The sequence below is a fragment of the Callorhinchus milii genome, unplaced genomic scaffold (assembly GCF_018977255.1).
Source record: "Callorhinchus milii isolate IMCB2004 unplaced genomic scaffold, IMCB_Cmil_1.0 Scaffold28, whole genome shotgun sequence".
Lineage (NCBI taxonomy): Eukaryota > Metazoa > Chordata > Chondrichthyes > Chimaeriformes > Callorhinchidae > Callorhinchus > Callorhinchus milii.
This window is the reverse complement of record NW_024704769.1, coordinates 3,791,815-3,810,138: the sequence shown is the minus strand read 5'-3', so window position 1 is coordinate 3,810,138 and position 18,324 is coordinate 3,791,815. Positions and strand designations below refer to the sequence as shown.

At 46.0% G+C, this 18,324-nt stretch overlaps 2 protein-coding genes across 5 annotated transcripts; one reads left to right on the top strand and one right to left on the bottom strand.

The window, feature by feature from the left end:
- Window positions 1–496: 496 nt before the first annotated feature.
- LOC103187764 (histone H2A.V) lies at window positions 497–8,847 on the bottom strand. The gene is made up of 5 exons (XM_007907403.2): window positions 8,633–8,847; window positions 5,412–5,489; window positions 3,648–3,761; window positions 3,270–3,399; window positions 497–1,013 (listed from the first exon to the last, which is right to left on the bottom strand). The coding sequence occupies exons 1-5, from the start codon at window positions 8,633–8,635 to the stop codon at window positions 952–954; spliced, it is 387 nt and encodes a 128-aa protein (XP_007905594.1). The 5' UTR covers window positions 8,636–8,847; the 3' UTR covers window positions 497–951.
- Window positions 8,848–9,617: 770 nt separating this feature from the next.
- LOC103187763 (dual adapter for phosphotyrosine and 3-phosphotyrosine and 3-phosphoinositide) lies at window positions 9,618–18,024 on the top strand. Of its 4 annotated transcripts, none has more exons than XM_007907401.2 (9): window positions 9,618–9,776; window positions 14,162–14,284; window positions 14,701–14,834; window positions 15,098–15,228; window positions 15,655–15,702; window positions 16,180–16,242; window positions 16,653–16,738; window positions 16,914–17,001; window positions 17,216–18,024. In XM_007907401.2, exons 1-9 carry the CDS (start codon window positions 9,745–9,747, stop codon window positions 17,264–17,266), a joined length of 756 nt encoding a protein of 251 aa, XP_007905592.1. In that variant the 5' UTR covers window positions 9,618–9,744; the 3' UTR covers window positions 17,267–18,024. The 4 variants fall into 4 exon arrangements, with proteins under 4 accessions (XP_007905592.1, XP_007905591.1, XP_007905590.1 ...); XM_007907400.2 differs by lacking the exon at window positions 9,618–9,776 and adding an exon at window positions 13,109–13,519 and having other exon boundaries at window positions 17,222–18,024; XM_007907399.2 differs by lacking the exon at window positions 9,618–9,776 and adding an exon at window positions 13,109–13,519.
- Window positions 18,025–18,324: the final 300 nt, after the last annotated feature.

Sequence of the window (18,324 nt, the reverse complement as noted above, 5' to 3'; positions counted from 1 at the left end):
CCATCATCGTTGAACCCATTTTTGTCAGCCAATGTGACCTGCTCCACGGGAACCCCTCTTACACCCCTCACCGCACAGAGGAGGATCCTCATCAGTTGGGTGTTTGACACCCCACACGCACACACGGCGGATGTTTGTTAATGGTCGAGAATTCCTGGATCGTCCAGGAAGCAGCAGTCAGCACGTTACACCGCGTGAAATTAATAAACGCAGCAATTCCCTACAAGATATAATAACCCTTACATTTCGTATAGCGCCTTTAATGTTGGGGGGGGGCTGATGATCCCAAATAAAATCACTCACTCCATGGCTCGAACCCCCCCACGGTCTTACTGAGAGCTGAGAGTAGCACAGAGGTGGAATGGAGCACAGAGGCACATAAGCAAAACGCACGCAATGCAAATTTGTTACGCAAATGTAAAGGATCGCAACGACCTATATACCCAAAGCGTTGGTTCTGACGATCAGGTGAAATAAAACAAAGTGCAAGTTGAAGTCATCGTACAAAACATTAAAGAGATTTAATTTCCGTCAAGTGCAGAGACCCATTTAAGCCTTTAGTCACTCATTTCAGTTAAGAGAATTTTTTTTTTATTATTGCAGAATTTACGAAACACATTGTGAAATAAACTTACGACACACAGCAAACCAGATTTTTAAAAAATGTTTTTTTTATGAACTGTTTTATTGTATAAAACACACTGGTGTAACCTAGCTGTTGACAGATCGCTGTATTTTTCTAGTTACATTTTGCATACAGCTTCAAATCTAAACTGCATGACATACAAACATGTCTTTTGGATTATAATTGAACACTAAAAGTCATGTCCTAAAACTCTTCCGTTTACTTTAACTACTCTTTAAAAAAAATATGCCAAGTAACCCCAGGTTTCTTCTGTCCAAATTACAGTACGACAGGAGGGAGGAAGAGGGTAGGTTCAAAACTGAGCTTTATGCTGTTTTCTGGTGTCCTTTCTTCCCAATCAACGACTTGTGGATGTGGGGAATCACACCTACAAACAGAAACATCGCAATCAAATCCAGGATCTCAAACTTTGCCATTCACTCCTTCCTTCCAAAAATATTCCACCCCCCACCACGGTCATGGAGGTCAACAGCCATTCGGTTCAGATCCGTCCACACCAACAGAAAGCCGGACAATAACAGCTATTATTATGGGAACTCAGCGACCAATTTAGGTTAGGATTTTAATTTGCATTTGTTGTATAGCAAATGATCCCTTTTTCTTCAGCCACAGCTATGTTAAAACAACAAGAAGTACACAAACAGCGCCTTCCACGTCAGGACATCCCAAGGCGCTGGACAGTCAAGAGATTTGGACCCGAGCCAGGGGTTGGGATCCGGAGGGGTGAAGGCCCGGTCGAAGATAAGATTTTTGAAGGAGGCAATGGAGGAAGCGAGGAAGCGAAGCGGAGGGACTGTGGGATGGAGTTCCAAATTTAACCACATTTCTACCAACAACTTCAAGATGAAAATAAATCATGAGGGACTCTTCTGGACAGTGCTTAAGCCTCTGAAGTCTCACCTCTGAATGTTTCACTGCTATTAATGTTTTTTTAAACTCCTGATCAGCAGTGTGCCCTGGTATGAACTATCGGACAGATCAGCCTTAATGCCAATGGACATAGCGAACATTTACTGTGTTGTATGTTTTTCAGAGATATAATAGTGTGATTATTAGATCATAAACCATATGACGGAGAGCAGTACTTCCTATGAAATGTAAGATCTAGTGGCAACATTTAATGGCAATTAGTCACACAGACTAAAATGTGTTCGCTGTAGACATAAATATAACGAAAGCCTCAAATGTGATAACTTCCTGTTGTTTCAGCGCTAAGACAACCATATTACTCTTAAGAAAAATCAGTTGATGTAATAAGCAATACGGACTGTAACTAATAGACTTTAAAAAAATCAAAGAAACTGACACTACAACCCCCAACTACAGCTAAATCAGGTGAAGCACTAGGAGTTGAACGTAGAATATGAACATCAGTCTCCAGAGTAATTTATTATCTGCAAATAGACCCATTTGTACAACAAGGCAAAATAACGACAGGACTGAGACATTAGTCGCGCATGTTCCTGAGCAACAGTATATAGACCCAGGAGATAAACAGCAGCTCATTATTGTATCAATGGGAATCCACCGCAAAGAGCGTAGCATTATTACCCCAAATTAGATAACTCCAATAGCAATTTACACCAAAATTGATTTTAATTTGAAATTCTGCACTAAAGCAGGATTAATTGCCATTATTATACGTACACCGCTGTAACATTGAAGCTGAGCTCCGGGATTGGGAATACTGAGGGTAATAGTGCAGTCACCCAAAATATCAAACAAAATAAAAACTGATCACATTCAGTTGCGAGAAGGAGTTAATGATGGTGGGACAGGAGATTGCGTCTGTGCCATTAGCTGATTAGAACATAGTGATGGCCAGGTATAAGAAAAGATTAGCAGACAACACTTGAAGCCTCGGAGGAAGAAAGCTAATAATAATATGATCAAAGTTTTGAGAACTTTTGAGATTCAGAACATCAATTGATGGGACTAAAAGTAGAGCAGTTGAAGGCCAGCGATAGTTGCCTCGCAAGTAGATGAGATTCTAGTCCAAGATATTAAAGAATAAAGTCAAATTTAATTGAGGTACTGAAAGGCGAAAAGTACATTGTATTGTCATTCTGGATTAGGGAAGAGATCAAATGCGTCACAGATCTTAAAGCCTCAATAAGATCACACATCAATTTTTTTTATTGTTATTCTGAATCAGATTCCATCTGTGCACTGTCAAACAAACACTGTCAACACATCACTAGCTCTTACATTCCCAACGAGCATTAAAAACCCAAGTTGATGGCATGTCATGACTTGGTTCCAATGAGCAGCCCAGTGGATATTCTAATGATGTAACAAAGCCCAAAACAAGACGGCCAACAAGATTCAGGTGTTTTGTCCATTACTGCATTGGTGCTTAAATTGTTCTATAACCTGATGTTTACTGTTACTCGGGCTAATTCACAATGCCGTTCAAGCTACAGCTGAGCAACAAACCCGTCAACTTTCTGCACCGCATCACTCCCCCACCGCTCACAAAAAAAAACCTCAGGATTTAAATAAATTAATGACCCGCGTTCAAATTGCCGTATAAACTCCTGACATCCTACAAATAAGAGGATCTGTCCATCCTAATCCACAAGAGTAACTTGTGTAAATAGCACAGCGTTGAGCGGACACTTACCACCACCAGCAATGGTTGCCTTGATCAGCGAATCCAACTCTTCATCACCTCGGATAGCCAACTGCAAGTGACGTGGTGTGATGCGCTTTACTTTCAGATCCTTTGACGCGTTGCCTGCCAACTCCAAGACCTGAGGAAACACCAAGATTAACCTTACTTCAGTGCAACTGGTCCTTTTCGGTCAAGACGTAAAGTCTAATGGAAACACTGCTGCGCGAGTAAACATTGTTGAAATGCTGTACGACTCTCAATTTTCCTTTTGGAAGGCACAACATCAAACAGGTCAGAGTTCTCAGCCCTTCCACATGAGGATAAGGTTAATTGAAGTGCTTGTCCTCTGTTATAGGTTAGAATCTGAAGGCAAATCCCATCACCCACCTCAGCGGTGAGATACTCGAGGATAGCAGCACTGTACACTGCAGCTGTAGCTCCCACCCGGCCGTGGCTGGTGGTGCGAGTCTTCAGATGCCGGTGAATACGACCCACAGGAAACTGAGAAAGAAAGCACATCAACAAAAGCTATAACTTCTATCACTCCACTTGCAATCACACTACTGCACATCTATACTATGGACTAGATACACTGTCATTTAGATTTCAGTGCACCCATTAGACAGTCAGTCACGGGCTCAAGTGTACCAAGCAGTCAATACTTTAAATACATCTAAATGAAACTAACTAAATAATGTTTCCTGAACCGGTTTATAAAGCCGACAATAATTGAAAGAATACAGAATAGAGTTCAGATTTTAGAACCCCGGTCTGACAGGCACGTCACCAACATCAATCCCAGCTCCAAAACCCACATGGATGGGCTGTTGAGGAACAAATATTTGGTACAGATGTGTGTAGAATCGATTGTGGAAACAGAGAGGAACGATTCAAAAGGTAAATCTGGGAATAACATTCAATGTTATTTGTCTGGAATTTATATTACATAAACTATTAAAACACAATCCTTAGAGAACCCTATTCATTAGTTTGTTACAAACACAATATAATCCAGAGGGACCAATAGAAATGAAAACAAGACCCAGATTAACATTCTGATGATCCATCATATTTAGGATAGAGTAGGATACATAAGTGCTTCAGTACTACTGTGATCAGCTATCACTGTGCATTTTTTTTAAAATTACTAAATTCGAGAATATGGGAATTAATAGTAATAAGTCCGATATAGTAATTCATATAAATAGTCGTGCTGAAGTTTAGTTTTGTTTATTACCTTCATATACAGCACACAGAAGTCATCATTTAGTTCAGTATAATTATTCAACTCTATTTAGGTAAACCCCATTTTCTGACGAACTGAATTGAAAAGATAGTCCAAAGTAGCATCATTAATGTTGGTCCTAAAAATGCACTCCTGAACCACGAAGAACATAAGTGCATCTCCCAAACCGTTAGTTGCCAAGATCAGTAATAATACATTAACATAGATCACTGCAGAAGTATTGCCTTGCACTTAAAATATTTACCAACTCACAACCACCTGTAATTAAGCATTGAGACATTCAGGAATAAATAAAAACAATAAGTCATTGTAAATGGATTCTGATACACCTTTGAATCGAAAACAAATCAAGAGATCCTACAATGTGCTTCTGAAAGAAAAACAGATTATAACTCTATAGATTAGGGCAATGGATGCCAATTCCCCACTCCACTGGGATACTAAAGCAAAGCCAAAATCGCAAAGAGAAAGAAAACTGAACAACTCTTATTAACGATACAGCCTTCGTTTTTCTTTTGCCAAAAGCAGATATGGAAATGAATAGCAGTTCAAGAGTGTAAAATACCTCTAGAACAAGATGAAAAGAGCCTCCCAAAAGCAGATCCGTATTTTCTGTTGTAGTATAATAATAATAATCCTTGCATTTGATATAGCGCTTTTCACGTCGGGAGGACTTCCCAAAGCGCTTCACAGAATATACTGCAAAGTGAATTGAATTGACTGTATTTGTGGGTGAACGCGGCAGCCAATTGCGCACAGCAATGTCCCACAAACAGTCGTGGATTGAAAATGACCAATTTATTATTGTTTTTGTTTTTTGGAGGGATTATTATAACAAGTAGTAGATTCAATATGGTTGATACAGTGCCTAAACTCCGCAGAGCTGATCTGCGCAATATCCTTACCTGTAACCCTGCTCTCTGCGAGCGAGAAACTGCTTTGGCCTTGGCCTTCCCCGAGTCCTTCCCTGCTTTCCCGCCAGCCTGTCGAGTGAAAATATACAGACCATTAAGATAAATTAAACTGCTACNAAAAAAAACCTTCTCACACCTGCACAAACATCCATTTATAATTTTTACTGTAAAAGGAAAAGTTGCGCACGTCAAAATTTTGACGACTTTATATTTCATTCTATAACGAGGCTATCAGCTAAACTTTACTTTCTCTCTAAACCATGGTTGCTGTGTGCAAATCTCCAAATTGCACACAGCAACCATAATCCAGTCACAAATTTCAGCATTGATGTGGCTGTTGCCATAAACTTAAAAAAAAGAAATCAAAACCTGTTTACGAAAATAAAGAATGCATTCTTCACATATAACAAAGAACCAATGCAAGCCCAACATCCGCAGGTGAAATAAACTACTCCATTAGACAAGTGGAAACTATCAGTCGCGAGACATAGATTTCTAACTCATCTCAAATTGGTAACCTTTATCAAGCAATCTGTTTTGATAGCGAGCAAGATATTTCATTGAATAATCGCTGTCGTTGCAAACAGTGATGTGTCTATAGTAAAATAGAAAGACGGAACATTTATATTTCAGAGCAAAGAAATCCAAAAAAGTTGGGTTTCTTGATAAACTGTACATCTATAATTGATACAAATTACAAGGAAGATTAATTTAGAATACTACGCCAGCCACAATGTGCTAACACTTAAAAACATTTATGAGCCCAAAGCACTGACATTTAGCTTTTTATTGGCGCAATGTGGAGGTTCTGTACTATAGGGAAGAGGTACATCTGTAAGGCCTTCTTGCCCAAATCTTGACAAAGATATAAGCCTCAAAATATACTTTTTCAAAACTATCAAACGGGTCAAGCTCAATGTAATTTTCATCTGCACACAACAGTGTTCTTGCCAAGAGATATTTTAAACCAGAGAATATTTATGCAGTGGTCAGAGGGTTTCAGCGCCTTGGGACGTCCTCCCAATGTGAAAGGCGCTATTCAAACGTAATCTTGTTGTAGTTGTTATCCGGTAAATATTGCACTTGTATCTCCTCTGGGACGCTACCCTGTGTGAGGGGCGCTATATAAATGCAAGTTGTTGTTGTTGTTTATGAAACCAATTTTTCAAAGCACTCAACACGTTCCATTATTTTCTACTTTATTTCTTCCTTATATCATAACTAGTTAGACTAAACTTGAGAACTTCCTGGACTGTATCCTCAATCCTGGCTTTTCTAATATAATTAATTGGGAACTCATAGGACACCTTTTATACAAAAGTCCTAATGCATTCTTAATCCGACAGTGACTGGGTTAAAATAAAGTCTATCCCATACAACTCTAATCTGGACAGTCTACAAAATACAAATGAATAGGGCAAAACCATATTCCAAATAAACAATGGTATTAATTACAAGTAGCGACTCCACATATGTTTACACACCACTCCCTGAATCTTAAAATAATTCCATCAAAATTACCCTTCCACACAAGGTCAGGAGCATGTCAATATAATTCAATAAGATATTCAGGAGAACATTACTGACTTTTCAGTAGAACATTACTGGAACCCGATGCTCACAAGTCGAACTCTTAAGTTGTATATTTTATTACAAATACTGGCGAACACCGCAAACCATTTCTGTCTTTCTCACCAAAATATCTCTCGACACTCCCAATAAACAAGTCCACTTTACATCCAAGTTGCAGCAATGGCTCCCTATTATAAACTTCCAGCAGCCTTTGCATGAAACACTAAACCAAACAAAACAACACCCTCCCTAGACGGGATTTTGAATTAAGGCGTCTGCTTTACATATGCTTCCCCCCCCACCCAATGTGTTAAAAATAAGGACGTTTAAACTTTGCTGACATGACAGTTTGACTTTCTGGGGAGGTGGGAGGGCGAGAGTTTTTATATTCCCCCCAAAAAAAGGCTGCAAAATGCTAATGACGTGAAAGGCGAACCTGGCCGACGAGCCGAGAGAAGGCCGTATCTGCGCCCACAAACGTCACTTTACAGTATATCCTGCGGAGCGCTCCGAGGCGTCCCAACGAGGCGATAAGGCGCTGTAGCAAACGCGCGGGTCATCATCAGAGAAGTGTGCGGTGTGTTTTTTTTTAATTAAAGAAAAGTACATAACGTACACCTTACAAGAACCCGAGGGCGGTCGGGGTCCTTCACAGGCGGCTGCAAAAAAAAAACTCCGCCTGCGCCGGGGGTGGGTGGGTGGGGGGGGGGTACAAACCAGCGGTGAGGGGTCTGCGGGTCACAACATGGGGGTGAGGGGGTCGGGAGGGAAAGGAAGAGAGAGAGAGAGAGAGAGGGGGTGTTGTATGCTTTTGTGGAGGGAAAGGCAACTCTGGGCATCGACCGTTCACAAAAATACACAGTCACTACACCGAACGGCGTGTCGTGCGGAGCGCTCGGAGACGACTCGACGAGGCGCCGGGTCACCATGATGGTGATGGGGGGGAGAGGAGGAGGAGGATGATGAGGAGGAGGATGATGATGATTCAATGACGGGAGGATGGATGGGGTTTTCCCGCCACTTTGCTGACAACAGGGGGTGGGGGGGATGAAGGAGGGAGTGAAGGAGAGAGAGAAGCAAATGGCCACGGGCGGTGGTGAGCCTTTACCCCCTCTCTCTCTCTCTCTCTCTCTCCCTACGACACCTTTCGCCCACGTCCTGAGGAGCCCTCGGGAGGGAAACAACAACGACGACGACGACGGCGGCGGCGACTCCAGGCCGCAAAAAGGCCGCGGGAGCCGGTACCTCTCGCACCCGGGAGTGTCTGTCCACCTCCTCCCGCCCTCCCTCTCCCTCAGCGGAGCGTCTCTGCTCGGCCGCAAATAAACAAAGCGGCACCGACCGACCCACCGGACCGCACCGGACAACCGGCGCTTTGGCGTTTCCCGCTCAACCGCCATCTTTCCTCTCTCCTCCGCCGCCCCACACACATATTCCGCCTCTCCTCGCGGTGGTGGTGGGTGTGTGTGTGTGGAGGCGGCGGCGGCGGATACCCCCTTTCCCTTCCCTTCTCCCGCCGCGCCTGTCACCACCAGAGCGCGGAGAAGGCGCAAACGAACGCAGCCCCGCGGGAAGCCTCCGGCGCAGGCCCCGGGCCCGGGCCCCCGCGCGCTCTGCCCCCTCCCTCCCGCTCCGCTCACCATGGTTTCTCTCCCCGTCACGAATGGGCGCCGCGCTCCCCCGGGCAGTCACGGTGTCTCTCTCTCTCTCGATCGCTCTCTCTCTCTCTCTCTCTCCCGCTGTCTCCGTCCGTCCGTCCGTCCGGCTGTCACACGCTCGCGCTCGCTCCCCTCCAGACAATAAACCGCCAAACTGGGCTGCTCCGTCCGTCTGGCGCCCGTCCACATCCGGGGCCGTCGGCGGCGTCGGCGGGCGGGCGGCGCGAAAACCCGCGCCGGCCAATCGGCGCGCGCGTTGCTCATTCAAATCGGGGCCGGCGGCCAATCAGGCGGCGGCTTCTTCCGACGCCGGCGCCAACCGCTCTCGCCAACGGTCTTTTGTGCCCGGGTTGGTTTTTCCCGCCCCTTTTTTTAACGGTTTTTTTTTCTCTCTCTCTCTCCCCCCCTCCTCACCCCCTTCTCCCCACTCTCTCCCCCCTCCTCCTCACCCCCTTCTCCCCACTCTCTCCCCCTCTCCTCCTCACCCCCTTCTCCCCACTCTCTCCCCCCCTTCTCCCCACTCTCTCCCCCTCTCCCTCCTCTCCCCCCTCCCCCCCTTCTCCCCACTCTCTCCCCTCTCCTCCTCCCCCTCTCCCCTCCCGCCCCCCGCGCGACGTTGAAGCGACGCGGCGTTATTTTTTACCTCTTGAGGTAAAAAAAAACAACAACTTGTCCCTCGAGTGAGTGAGTGAGTGAGTGGTTTATTTTTTTTTAAAAAAAAGAGACGAAAAATCGGTAAACAAACCGGAGGACTGTTGTTTTAATGCTGTGGCGTAGCCGCCCCTCTCCCCCCCCCCCCCCCCCCACCCCCTCCCGCCGCCGCCCCTCCCGAAAAAAAAAGGGAGTCGTCGTCGTCGTCTTCTCGGGACAGTTAGGTTTGAATTTCTGCTGAAAACGCGGCGACTTAAACCCTCGACGATCGCGTTCAATTCGTGTTTTATTTTTATATATCCCCCCCCCACCCCCACCCCATCCCCAACCGGGAGGAGGAGGTGACAGGGCCGCTCCCGGTGGCTCCGGCCGCCGCCGCCCAGACCCCGGTCCTGAGGAGGGGGGAGTGGGGAGACGACGACGACGCGCGTTGACTGACAGCAATGGCGGCGGAGGGAGCGATGGGGTTTGACAGGTAACGGCAGCGCCGGGAAAGGCGGCGTTTGTTTACCAGCGGCGGATTTATTAATTCATTCTCTCTCCATCCATTCATCCCTCTCTCTCTCTATCTCTCACTATCTCTCTCTTTATCTCTCACTATCTCTATCTCTCACTCTCTATCCCTCTCTCTCTCACTCTATCTCTCACTCTCTATCTCACACGCTCTCTCTCTCTGTCTCTCACTATCTCTATCTCACTCTCTCTATCTCTCACTATCTCTATCTCTCACTCTCTATCCCTCTCTCTATCTCTCACTCTCTATCCCTCTCTCTATCCCCACTCTCTATCTCACACTCTCTCTCTCTGTCTCTCACTCTCTCTCTATCTCTCACTCTATTTCTCTCACTCTCTCTATCTCTCACTCTATATCTCTATCTCTCACTCTCTATCTCTAAACGCACAGTCGATCCTGTGAAGCGCTTTGAGACGTCTCCACAACGCGATAAGGCGCTGTGTTGAATGCCATCATCATCATCGTCATCATTATTACTGTTGTTATTATCTGTACTGTACTGCACCGCAGCGCTTGGGTCATTACGGCGAAGCGCTTGTGCGTGTGGTTTTTCCGGTGGGCTGTGGGGGGTCAACCGGGTGTCTTGACGCACGTCGTCGTGCTTAAGAGTATCCGAGTCGTGGAGGGGGTGGGAGACGAAACTCCCTTCTCTTTTTTCCGACAGCCCCCCACCCACCCACCCACCCCGGGATCTTTTTAACGCCCACCTGGACGGGCGGGGAGCTCGGGTTTAACGCCTCTCACCGGCAGTGCTCGGCGCCGCGTTGGAATTCCATCGCTCTGGATCATGGCTTCGCGACGATCTTTGCATTTTGATGCGGCGCTTTTTATCAAACGTCTCCGGTACGTCTCACAGGCGCTTCGCAGGATGTGCTGTAAAGTGGACCGACTGCGTATTCCTGGGCGAAGTGCGGCAGCCGAGCGCGGCACGGCGGCGTCCCCGCAAGCAGTCGTTTTGTAAAAGGGAGCAAGAAATTTCACACCAATAAAAACACTTATTCAAAATACAGAGGCGCAGCCGGATTTTCCTTGTGTACCTTTATATCCGTCCCTTTTTCTGCACCACTTTCAGTTGCTTTTGATGCACGTTGAACCGATGTACTTCGTCGCTATCACTTTTATCATCATAGCCAGTCCAACACTGGGTCTGCTCGCTCTTTTTGAAACAAAGTTGGTTTATTGTATTCTGTGGGCTTTCTAAATTGCATAACGGCAACCTAATAAACTTTCAGTGCATATTATAGATTTATTGTGGTTGGATTTGTATTATCTTTTTGGTGATAGAAGACACCTGGTACCTCAACAGGTGGTCTTGATACCATATGTCAGCCCAGTTGATAGCTACACACATAGAGGATAAGCGAGGGGTCGGGAAAATATAGTGAAAGACACACTCCCAAATTCAGAAGTGCAAATTTACAACATAATAATCCTTGTATTTGATATGGCCCCTATTCACAACAGGACAACATCTCGAAGCGCTTCGCAGGAGTTTTACTGCAAAGTGTAGTATGTATTTTGTAGGCACACGCGGCAGCTAATTTGTGCCACAAACACCCATTGAACGAATGAGCAGCTGAAAAGTCAGACTGGACCTCGGTTTAACATTCCGAAGATCTACAAGCACAAAAATCTCAGAGAAGATGCTGAATTCTCGAAAGGTTAACACCCCTCAGGAAGCCATCTTGCGTCGATCCATACAAGGAGCTGTTTGCTTTGGGAACCTCAACACAAAGTGGCAGCGAGGTTCAGTAAGAAGATGCAAAGGGACACAGGTGGCATCTGCCATCTTTCTCCCTCAACTACAAGTGCAGTTAGGGAGAAGCGAGCACCTGTGCCTGCGGCATGACCGAACTGTACAACCATAAGATAATAAAACTATTTCAAAGCAACTTTTTGGATTGTTGTTCCTCTTATCAACTTTTTCCTCCTTGAAGGTGCCTGGCTCAAGTTTTTGCCCCAATTATCTCACTAGCTTTCAACGAGTTTCTGTCTCCAACCGGTATTGACACGCTTTCCAAGTGGGTTGGTGAGGAGGGGGAAACCCTGGCTGAATTTCCCATCCATAAGGGCTCTGGGGCAAATTGTTCCTGAGATCAGCTAACTGAGCACAGATGAAACCTGAGATTGGTTGTTACAGAAGTCTACTACTTGCTCAATTCCATATTGGTACACTCTCGTACGAACCATCAGGTGCTAAGGATTCTTTAACAAAGCGCCTTATCACGTCTTTGAGACGTCTCGAAGCGCTTCACAGAATATACTGTAAAGTGAATTGACTATATCTTGTGGGCGAAACGCGGCAGCCAACTGCGGAGACTGAAAGCGATATTCCAGAAAGCGTCCCATCACTTGTGGACAAGGTGTGAGTGAAATAAAAAAATATATATATTTAGCAATATAAATAATAAAGATATACACATGGACAACATTGCCCCCTTACAACGCAACACACAAAACACCCAAAGTGTTGGACGTAACTCGTCCCCTTATAGTGAGAGTGCACCTCTGCACACTCCAACCAAATGGTGGTACCGAGGTGTGGGACTTCTAATGCTCTTTATCTATAGGATGCAGTTACATGGTCTGGCTCATCCCCTCCCTTTTATCTAATACTTTTGATAGCGCCTTTTCATAGTGAAATATTTCAGAGCGCTTCACCGACATTTACTGTTGAGGTTCTTTTATGAGGACCGAATCATCCACTCCCTTCAAATCCCTTCATGCCCTTGATTCCCCCAACCTATCTAACCCACTTTCTCCCAACTCCACTACCCGCTGCCTTTGTTCAGCTATCTCTGGCCCCCTGCTTGCCCCTCGCCCCTCCGCTCCACCATCCCGCGGCTGCGCTTTCAGTCACTACGCCCTGAAGCTTTGGAATTCTCCCTGCGTTGCTCCTTTCCCCTCTTTCAGACCATGACTGAAGATCTTCCTCGTGGACCATGCTTAGGGTCACCTCCTCCCTCACCCAAGCTCCGCTGCTGTCAACCACTAATAATAATAATAATAATCCTTGCATTTGATATAGCGCTTTTCACGTCGGGAGGACGTCCCAAAGCGCTTCACAGAACACACTGTAAAGTGAATTGACTGTATATTTATGGGCGAACGCGGCAGCCAATTGCGCACAGCAATGTCCCACAAACAGTCGTAGATTGAAAATGACCAATTTATTATTGTTTTTGGTTTTGGAGGATTATTATTAGGCTCTGTGTGGAGTAAGGAAACTTGCCCAAGGTTTCGCCCTCTGCCTGGAATTGAACTCAGGTCTCTCACTTGCAAAGCGAGTGCTCTAACCACTGAGCTACAGGACTCCGAGATGCAGCCCCACGTGAAGTTGTTCTTTTGTGGAGTGGATTATCATATTGAGCGATGTGGAGCAAAGGCGAGCAACGGCATTAAAGAGCAAGTGATTTCGTAAAAAGGCAGAATGGATCAATAGGTGTATAGCTCCTCGTGTGGCTTTTATGTTTGTCACTGAGAGCGGTTCAGATTTCAGACAAGTGCTGAAGGGTAGGTTCGCTTTCCAAAATTAAATTGGCATACCTGTCAGCGAAGGAAGAATAGTTCCTGAAACTTGACACCTGGCAAGACACCGTCCGTCCTCCCAGGTAGAAGACATGATACATCAAAATGGAGGGTGAGCCAGAGGGTAGCAGCTCCTACGTGCTGGGAGGCGGTGTGGACGAGTTGCACCAGTTCGAGTAAGTGGAGTTTCCTCGCATGATCTGTGCTTGCATTAGATATGCCTTCTGATTCTGAAGTGCCGTGAAGTTCTTTGGTTTGTTTAGTTTCTAAGCACTTGGAATCTAGAGATTCCAGTACAATACCAGACGTGCTTGGCGTTCCGCCCTACTCACTGCGTTATTCAGTTAAGTGCCTTGTTAAACACAATTGCATGTGTACAGCGACTTTCACCTCGGGAAGACATCCCAAGGCACTTGACAGTCAGGGATTTGGACCCGAGCTGGGGGTAGGGATTAGGATGGGGCGGAGGGGGTTAACAAAGGAGCGGTCGAAGAGGAGGGTCTTGAGATGTGCCTTGAAGGAGGAGAGGGAGGGAGCAAGGCGAAGGGACTGGGATGGATTTCTAAATCATAATCAGCTCGGGTGCAACTGTCCAGTGCCTTGGGCCAGCCTAATGACGAGAAAGTTGCCGTATAAAGCTAATTTTGTTGTTGTTTCGCTGTGCACTGACTCAACACTATTCGGTACAACAAGTATTAGCCATTGAGAGACCTCGATCAAACGATCATTTTAAGAACATCAGAATTTGCTGGGCGGAAGAGGTGATATTTTAAGGGTATTATTGCTAGTCGCTGGTCACCCTCTCCTGTTCTCTGCAGCTGGTATCATGGCGATATCTCAGCCCACGCTGCTGAGGCTCTGCTCATTCTGAACGGACAGGATGGCAGTTACCTGCTACGTCGAGACCAAGATGTGCCCAAGCAGTTTGTGCTGGAGGTGAGGTGAGTGCGGCCTGATAAATAACCACAGACTTTCCCTCTCTAGTCAGCCTTGTTTGCCACATCGACCCGTCTGTCCGCTCCCTCCACTCAGCGGGCTCTGACCTGCTCCACCGCTCTCATCTGACCCGCCCTGCCATTGGCGGTCGAGCCTTCAGCCTCTCTGCCCCCACCCTCCGGAACTCCATCCCACGATCCCTCCACCTTGCTCCCTCCCTGTATGTTCGGTGAAGCGCTTTGAAACGTCACAAAGATGCGATAAGGCGCTATATGAAATGCAAGGATTATTAATATTACACTTATCTGGAGGGTTGGTTGGGAGAAAGCCCTTTACTCTTTTCAGTTAATCTTGGATCTTTAACGTGCAGCTGAATGGCGGCTGAAGTCCAGCATCAAACCTGGTTTGACTTATTTTTCAGATCAAAGGATTCCGTCAAGCACTTTCAGGTGAAGCGGTTGGAGACGGGGTACATCTTTGGCTTATACACATTCCTGACGCTTCAGGAGTTTCGGAATCACTTTGCCGATCAGCCCCTGATCGGAAACCTTGCAGGTGAGGAGAGGGGAGGGGAAGTTCCTGTAGTTTGTGAATCAAATGCTGAATCCAGTTGTTGCCTCAACTGCTTTGAGCTCACCTAATCCAGCACAGATCAGGCATTAAATCTGCGCCTTAACATGTCATTGAGATGTCTTGTGGATAGAGGAGCTGTGGAGACTGGCAAGAAAGGCATTTGAGTAGCGGAGGTGGGAGTGTTTCGGCTGAGTTTGGGATACTAGGTGGTATTATTAAGCTGCTATCGTGTTTGCTCCTCTCAGGCTCCCCAGTGTTGCTGAAGTCCCCTTACCCCAGGGAAGTGCCTGAACCTCTGTTCTTTGATCCAGTCACTGTTCACCTGACCTTGAAGTCTGGCTGCTCAGGCACTGAGCTGGTGGCTGAAGCTCCTGCTGTAAGTATCAATTAATTTAGAATCAAGAAATATCAGGTCGGACTTTCATCCTATCACTGGAACTCCATCCCTCCCTCCCTCACCTCATTCAAAGTCTGTCTCAAAACCTACCTCTCTGACCATGCGTTTGGTCATTTTTCCCCACCCCACCCCATAGCTCCAAGCTCAGGTGCCAAGTCATGATTGGCAAGCGCCTTGGGACATCCTCCCAACATGAATGGTGCAGCGCAACTGTAAACTTGCATTGCAGTTAATTTAAGAAAATTGCAGAATTACTTGTGCTAACTTGTTGTGACCTGATGATTTTGTTCTCCGAAACTTTGTGTTGGCTAAACAAGGCATACGTGGGAGGATGTATTTCGTTGAGAGTAAAGTGAAACTATAGAAAATTTGGCACAGGATAACTTTATGTCTCTTATCTTGCAGCTTGGCACTAAGGAAGGTTTCTTGTTGATACTGAGTAAGCTACTCAAGGTAAGATCCTGTGAACATACCTTCTTTTCCCCAGGTTCGATTCCTGGGCAGTTTGGGGCGAAACCTTAGGCAAGTTTCTTTACTTCACACACCCACACACCTCTGTTTACTTAGCAGTAAGTAGGAACCAGGTTGTTAGTCGATTGGCTGATCGCTCTCCGGGGAAAATTAAATAATTGATCACTTAATCCACGACAGTTTGTGGGACACTGCTGTGCGCAATTGGCTGCCATGTTTTGCCCACAAAATAGCAGTCAATTCACACTAGAGTACATTCTGTGAAACGCTTTGAGACACCTCAATGACATGTTAAGGCGCTAAATCAAATGCAAGGATTATTATTGTTATTGCTGGTGACTCTTTCTGGCCTCAATTCTCACCTCACCGTAACTCATCCAAGGTCTTCTCCAAATCCCACCGTCTAGTTTCAGTCTCAGGAGTGTGAACGCACTGTGCTCTCGCTGTTCTCTGTTCTAGACCTGGAACACGCGCTGGGTGACTATCCAGAGGTATGAGCTGAAGTATTACAAAGAGAAGCAGGTAGGTTTGTCCTGGAGCTGCAGAGCTTTGCCTTACCGGGGCTGTTTGCCTCTACCCCCGGAAGCTTTGGAATTCTCTCCCCAATCCCTCTGCCTTGTCACTGTCAAGCGCTCTGAGACACAGCCCCTTGTGAAGGGCCCTGTGTAAATGCAAGTTATTTGATTTATTGTTGTTTGTAAACCAATAATAAATTGGTCATTTTCAACCTACGACTGTTTGTGGGACATTGCTGTGCGCAATTGGCTGCCGCGTTCGCCCACAAATATACAGTCAATTCACTTTACAGTGTGTTCTGTGAAGCGCTTTGGGACGTCCTCCCGACGTGAAAAGCGCTATATCAAATGCGAGGATTATTATTATTATTATTTGTTTGCATGTTGTTTGGTACAACTAATTTCTCCCTCTATCAGGACAGAGATCCGCTTGGCATTATCAACCTGTCGCAGTGCACAGATATTCAGTTTGACTACTCACAGGGCAAAGTCAACTCCTTCTGGTAAGTGTCCTCCCAAAGCTCCAGAGTTTAAAATCCTCGTCCTCATCTTCAAAACCCTCCACGGCCTCGCTCCTCCCTATCTCTGTGACCTCCTAAGACCTTATCAACCAATGTGCACATCGGCTGTTACGTTTCAACCACAAAAATATAGTCACGACATTTTGTTTCTTCACAGCCTGGTCTTCCCAGAACAGACACACTACCTTGGGGGGAAGTCTGCCCAGGAGACAGATGAATGGATCAAGTTGATTCGTTGGAAGCTGGTGAGTTGTCCTGTCCTCACGTTCCTCAGCCTCGTCTTCCACTTCCACTGTGAGATAGACCGAAGTCTCGACTGTGCCCTATTCAGGTGGACGTCAAAGATCTGAGACATCTCGATGACGTGATGAGGCGCTATATCAAACGCAAGCATTATTATTAATATTAGTATGATTATTGATGTTACCCTATTGTGTTCCTTCCCATTCCTTTCCCTAGAAACAGAAGAAGAAGCAGAGACGGTCCTGCTCAGTCTCACAGTCGAGCTGAATGAATGTGTTGTGGCTGACGGTGGGATGGAGCGGTTTGGCTGTGTTCTCACCACATCTCCTGATTTCCGCCATCGCTTCACCAAGCTGCTGTGGCCACACAACACAAGGCAGGACAGCAAGAGGACAGTCACAGCCCAGAGGAATTGAAATGAACTCTTGTCTATCATAAGAGATCTGCTCCCTGGGGGAGAGGGAACGTTCACCAATCCATCGCCACATGAACAGCTCTTTGAAATCCTCTGCAACTCTTCTCAAGAAGCTTCACAGCGTTGTGTGAGGATTCACTAACACAAAGCTAACTGCTGGTAAACAGGAGACAGTGGGGAAAGTGAGAGTATTGAGTGATGTGCTGGAAAAGAGTGGTTTCCAAACACACAATGATGTGCTGACTGACGTAGCAGTAAAGAAGCTAATATAACAACCCAATGAAAAACCCGCTTGAATCGAGGGAAGAACTGAGGAATGACGGTGTCCGAACAGAGACTGAATTTAAGACTGCTTTAGAAGAGTCGCAGGGCAATAATCTTAAGGCCAAGACTGCGTGGGGTTTGGGGTGTCACCAGGTTACTGAGGTAAATGTACCATTTCTGGCAATGCATTCTGTGTGCTGTGCCAGTTTGAAGTGCTGACTGCTCCCTCAGTTAAAAGCGATGATGGCTTGTGGACTCGTAAAAAGGAAGCTCATGGTGGTGTGAATACTTCCTGTGTCACAGAGTCGCGGAGTCCTGTAGCTCAGTGGTTAGACCACTGACCAAGTGATAGGACCCGGGTTCGATTCCCGGGTGGGGCGAAAACTTAGGTAAGTTTACTTACTCCACACACGTGCCTCTGCAACTCTTCTCAAGAAGCTTCACCGTCATTCCTCGGTTCTTCCCTCGATTCAAGCGTTATTAAAATTTGGTCACTCAATCTACGGCTGTTTGTGGGCAATTGGCTGTCAAGTTTCGCCCACAAAATAGTCAATTCACTTTACAGTGTAACCTACAAAACGTTTTGAGATGTCTCAGAGACGGGATAAGGCACTGTAACGAATGCAAGTATTATTATTATTATTAT

What these genes read in the sequence shown, in the direction of transcription:
- LOC103187764 (XM_007907403.2), bottom strand. An exon ending in TCGAGTATCTCACCGCTGAG is followed by an intron (nt 3,400 to 3,647) that starts GTGGGTGATGGG and finishes GTGTTTCCTCAG; the next exon opens with GTCTTGGAGTTGGCAGGCAA. An exon ending in GGCAACCATTGCTGGTGGTG is followed by an intron (nt 1,014 to 3,269) that starts GTAAGTGTCCGC and finishes TTCTGTTTGTAG; the next exon opens with GTGTGATTCCCCACATCCAC.
- LOC103187763 (XM_007907399.2), top strand. Translation starts at nt 13,449, where the DNA reads ATGGAGGGTGAGCCAGAGGGTAGCAGCTCCTACGTGCTGGGAGGCGGT. An exon ending in CCTGATCGGAAACCTTGCAG is followed by an intron (nt 14,835 to 15,097) that starts GTGAGGAGAGGG and finishes TGCTCCTCTCAG; the next exon opens with GCTCCCCAGTGTTGCTGAAG. An exon ending in AGTATTACAAAGAGAAGCAG is followed by an intron (nt 16,243 to 16,652) that starts GTAGGTTTGTCC and finishes TCCCTCTATCAG; the next exon opens with GACAGAGATCCGCTTGGCAT.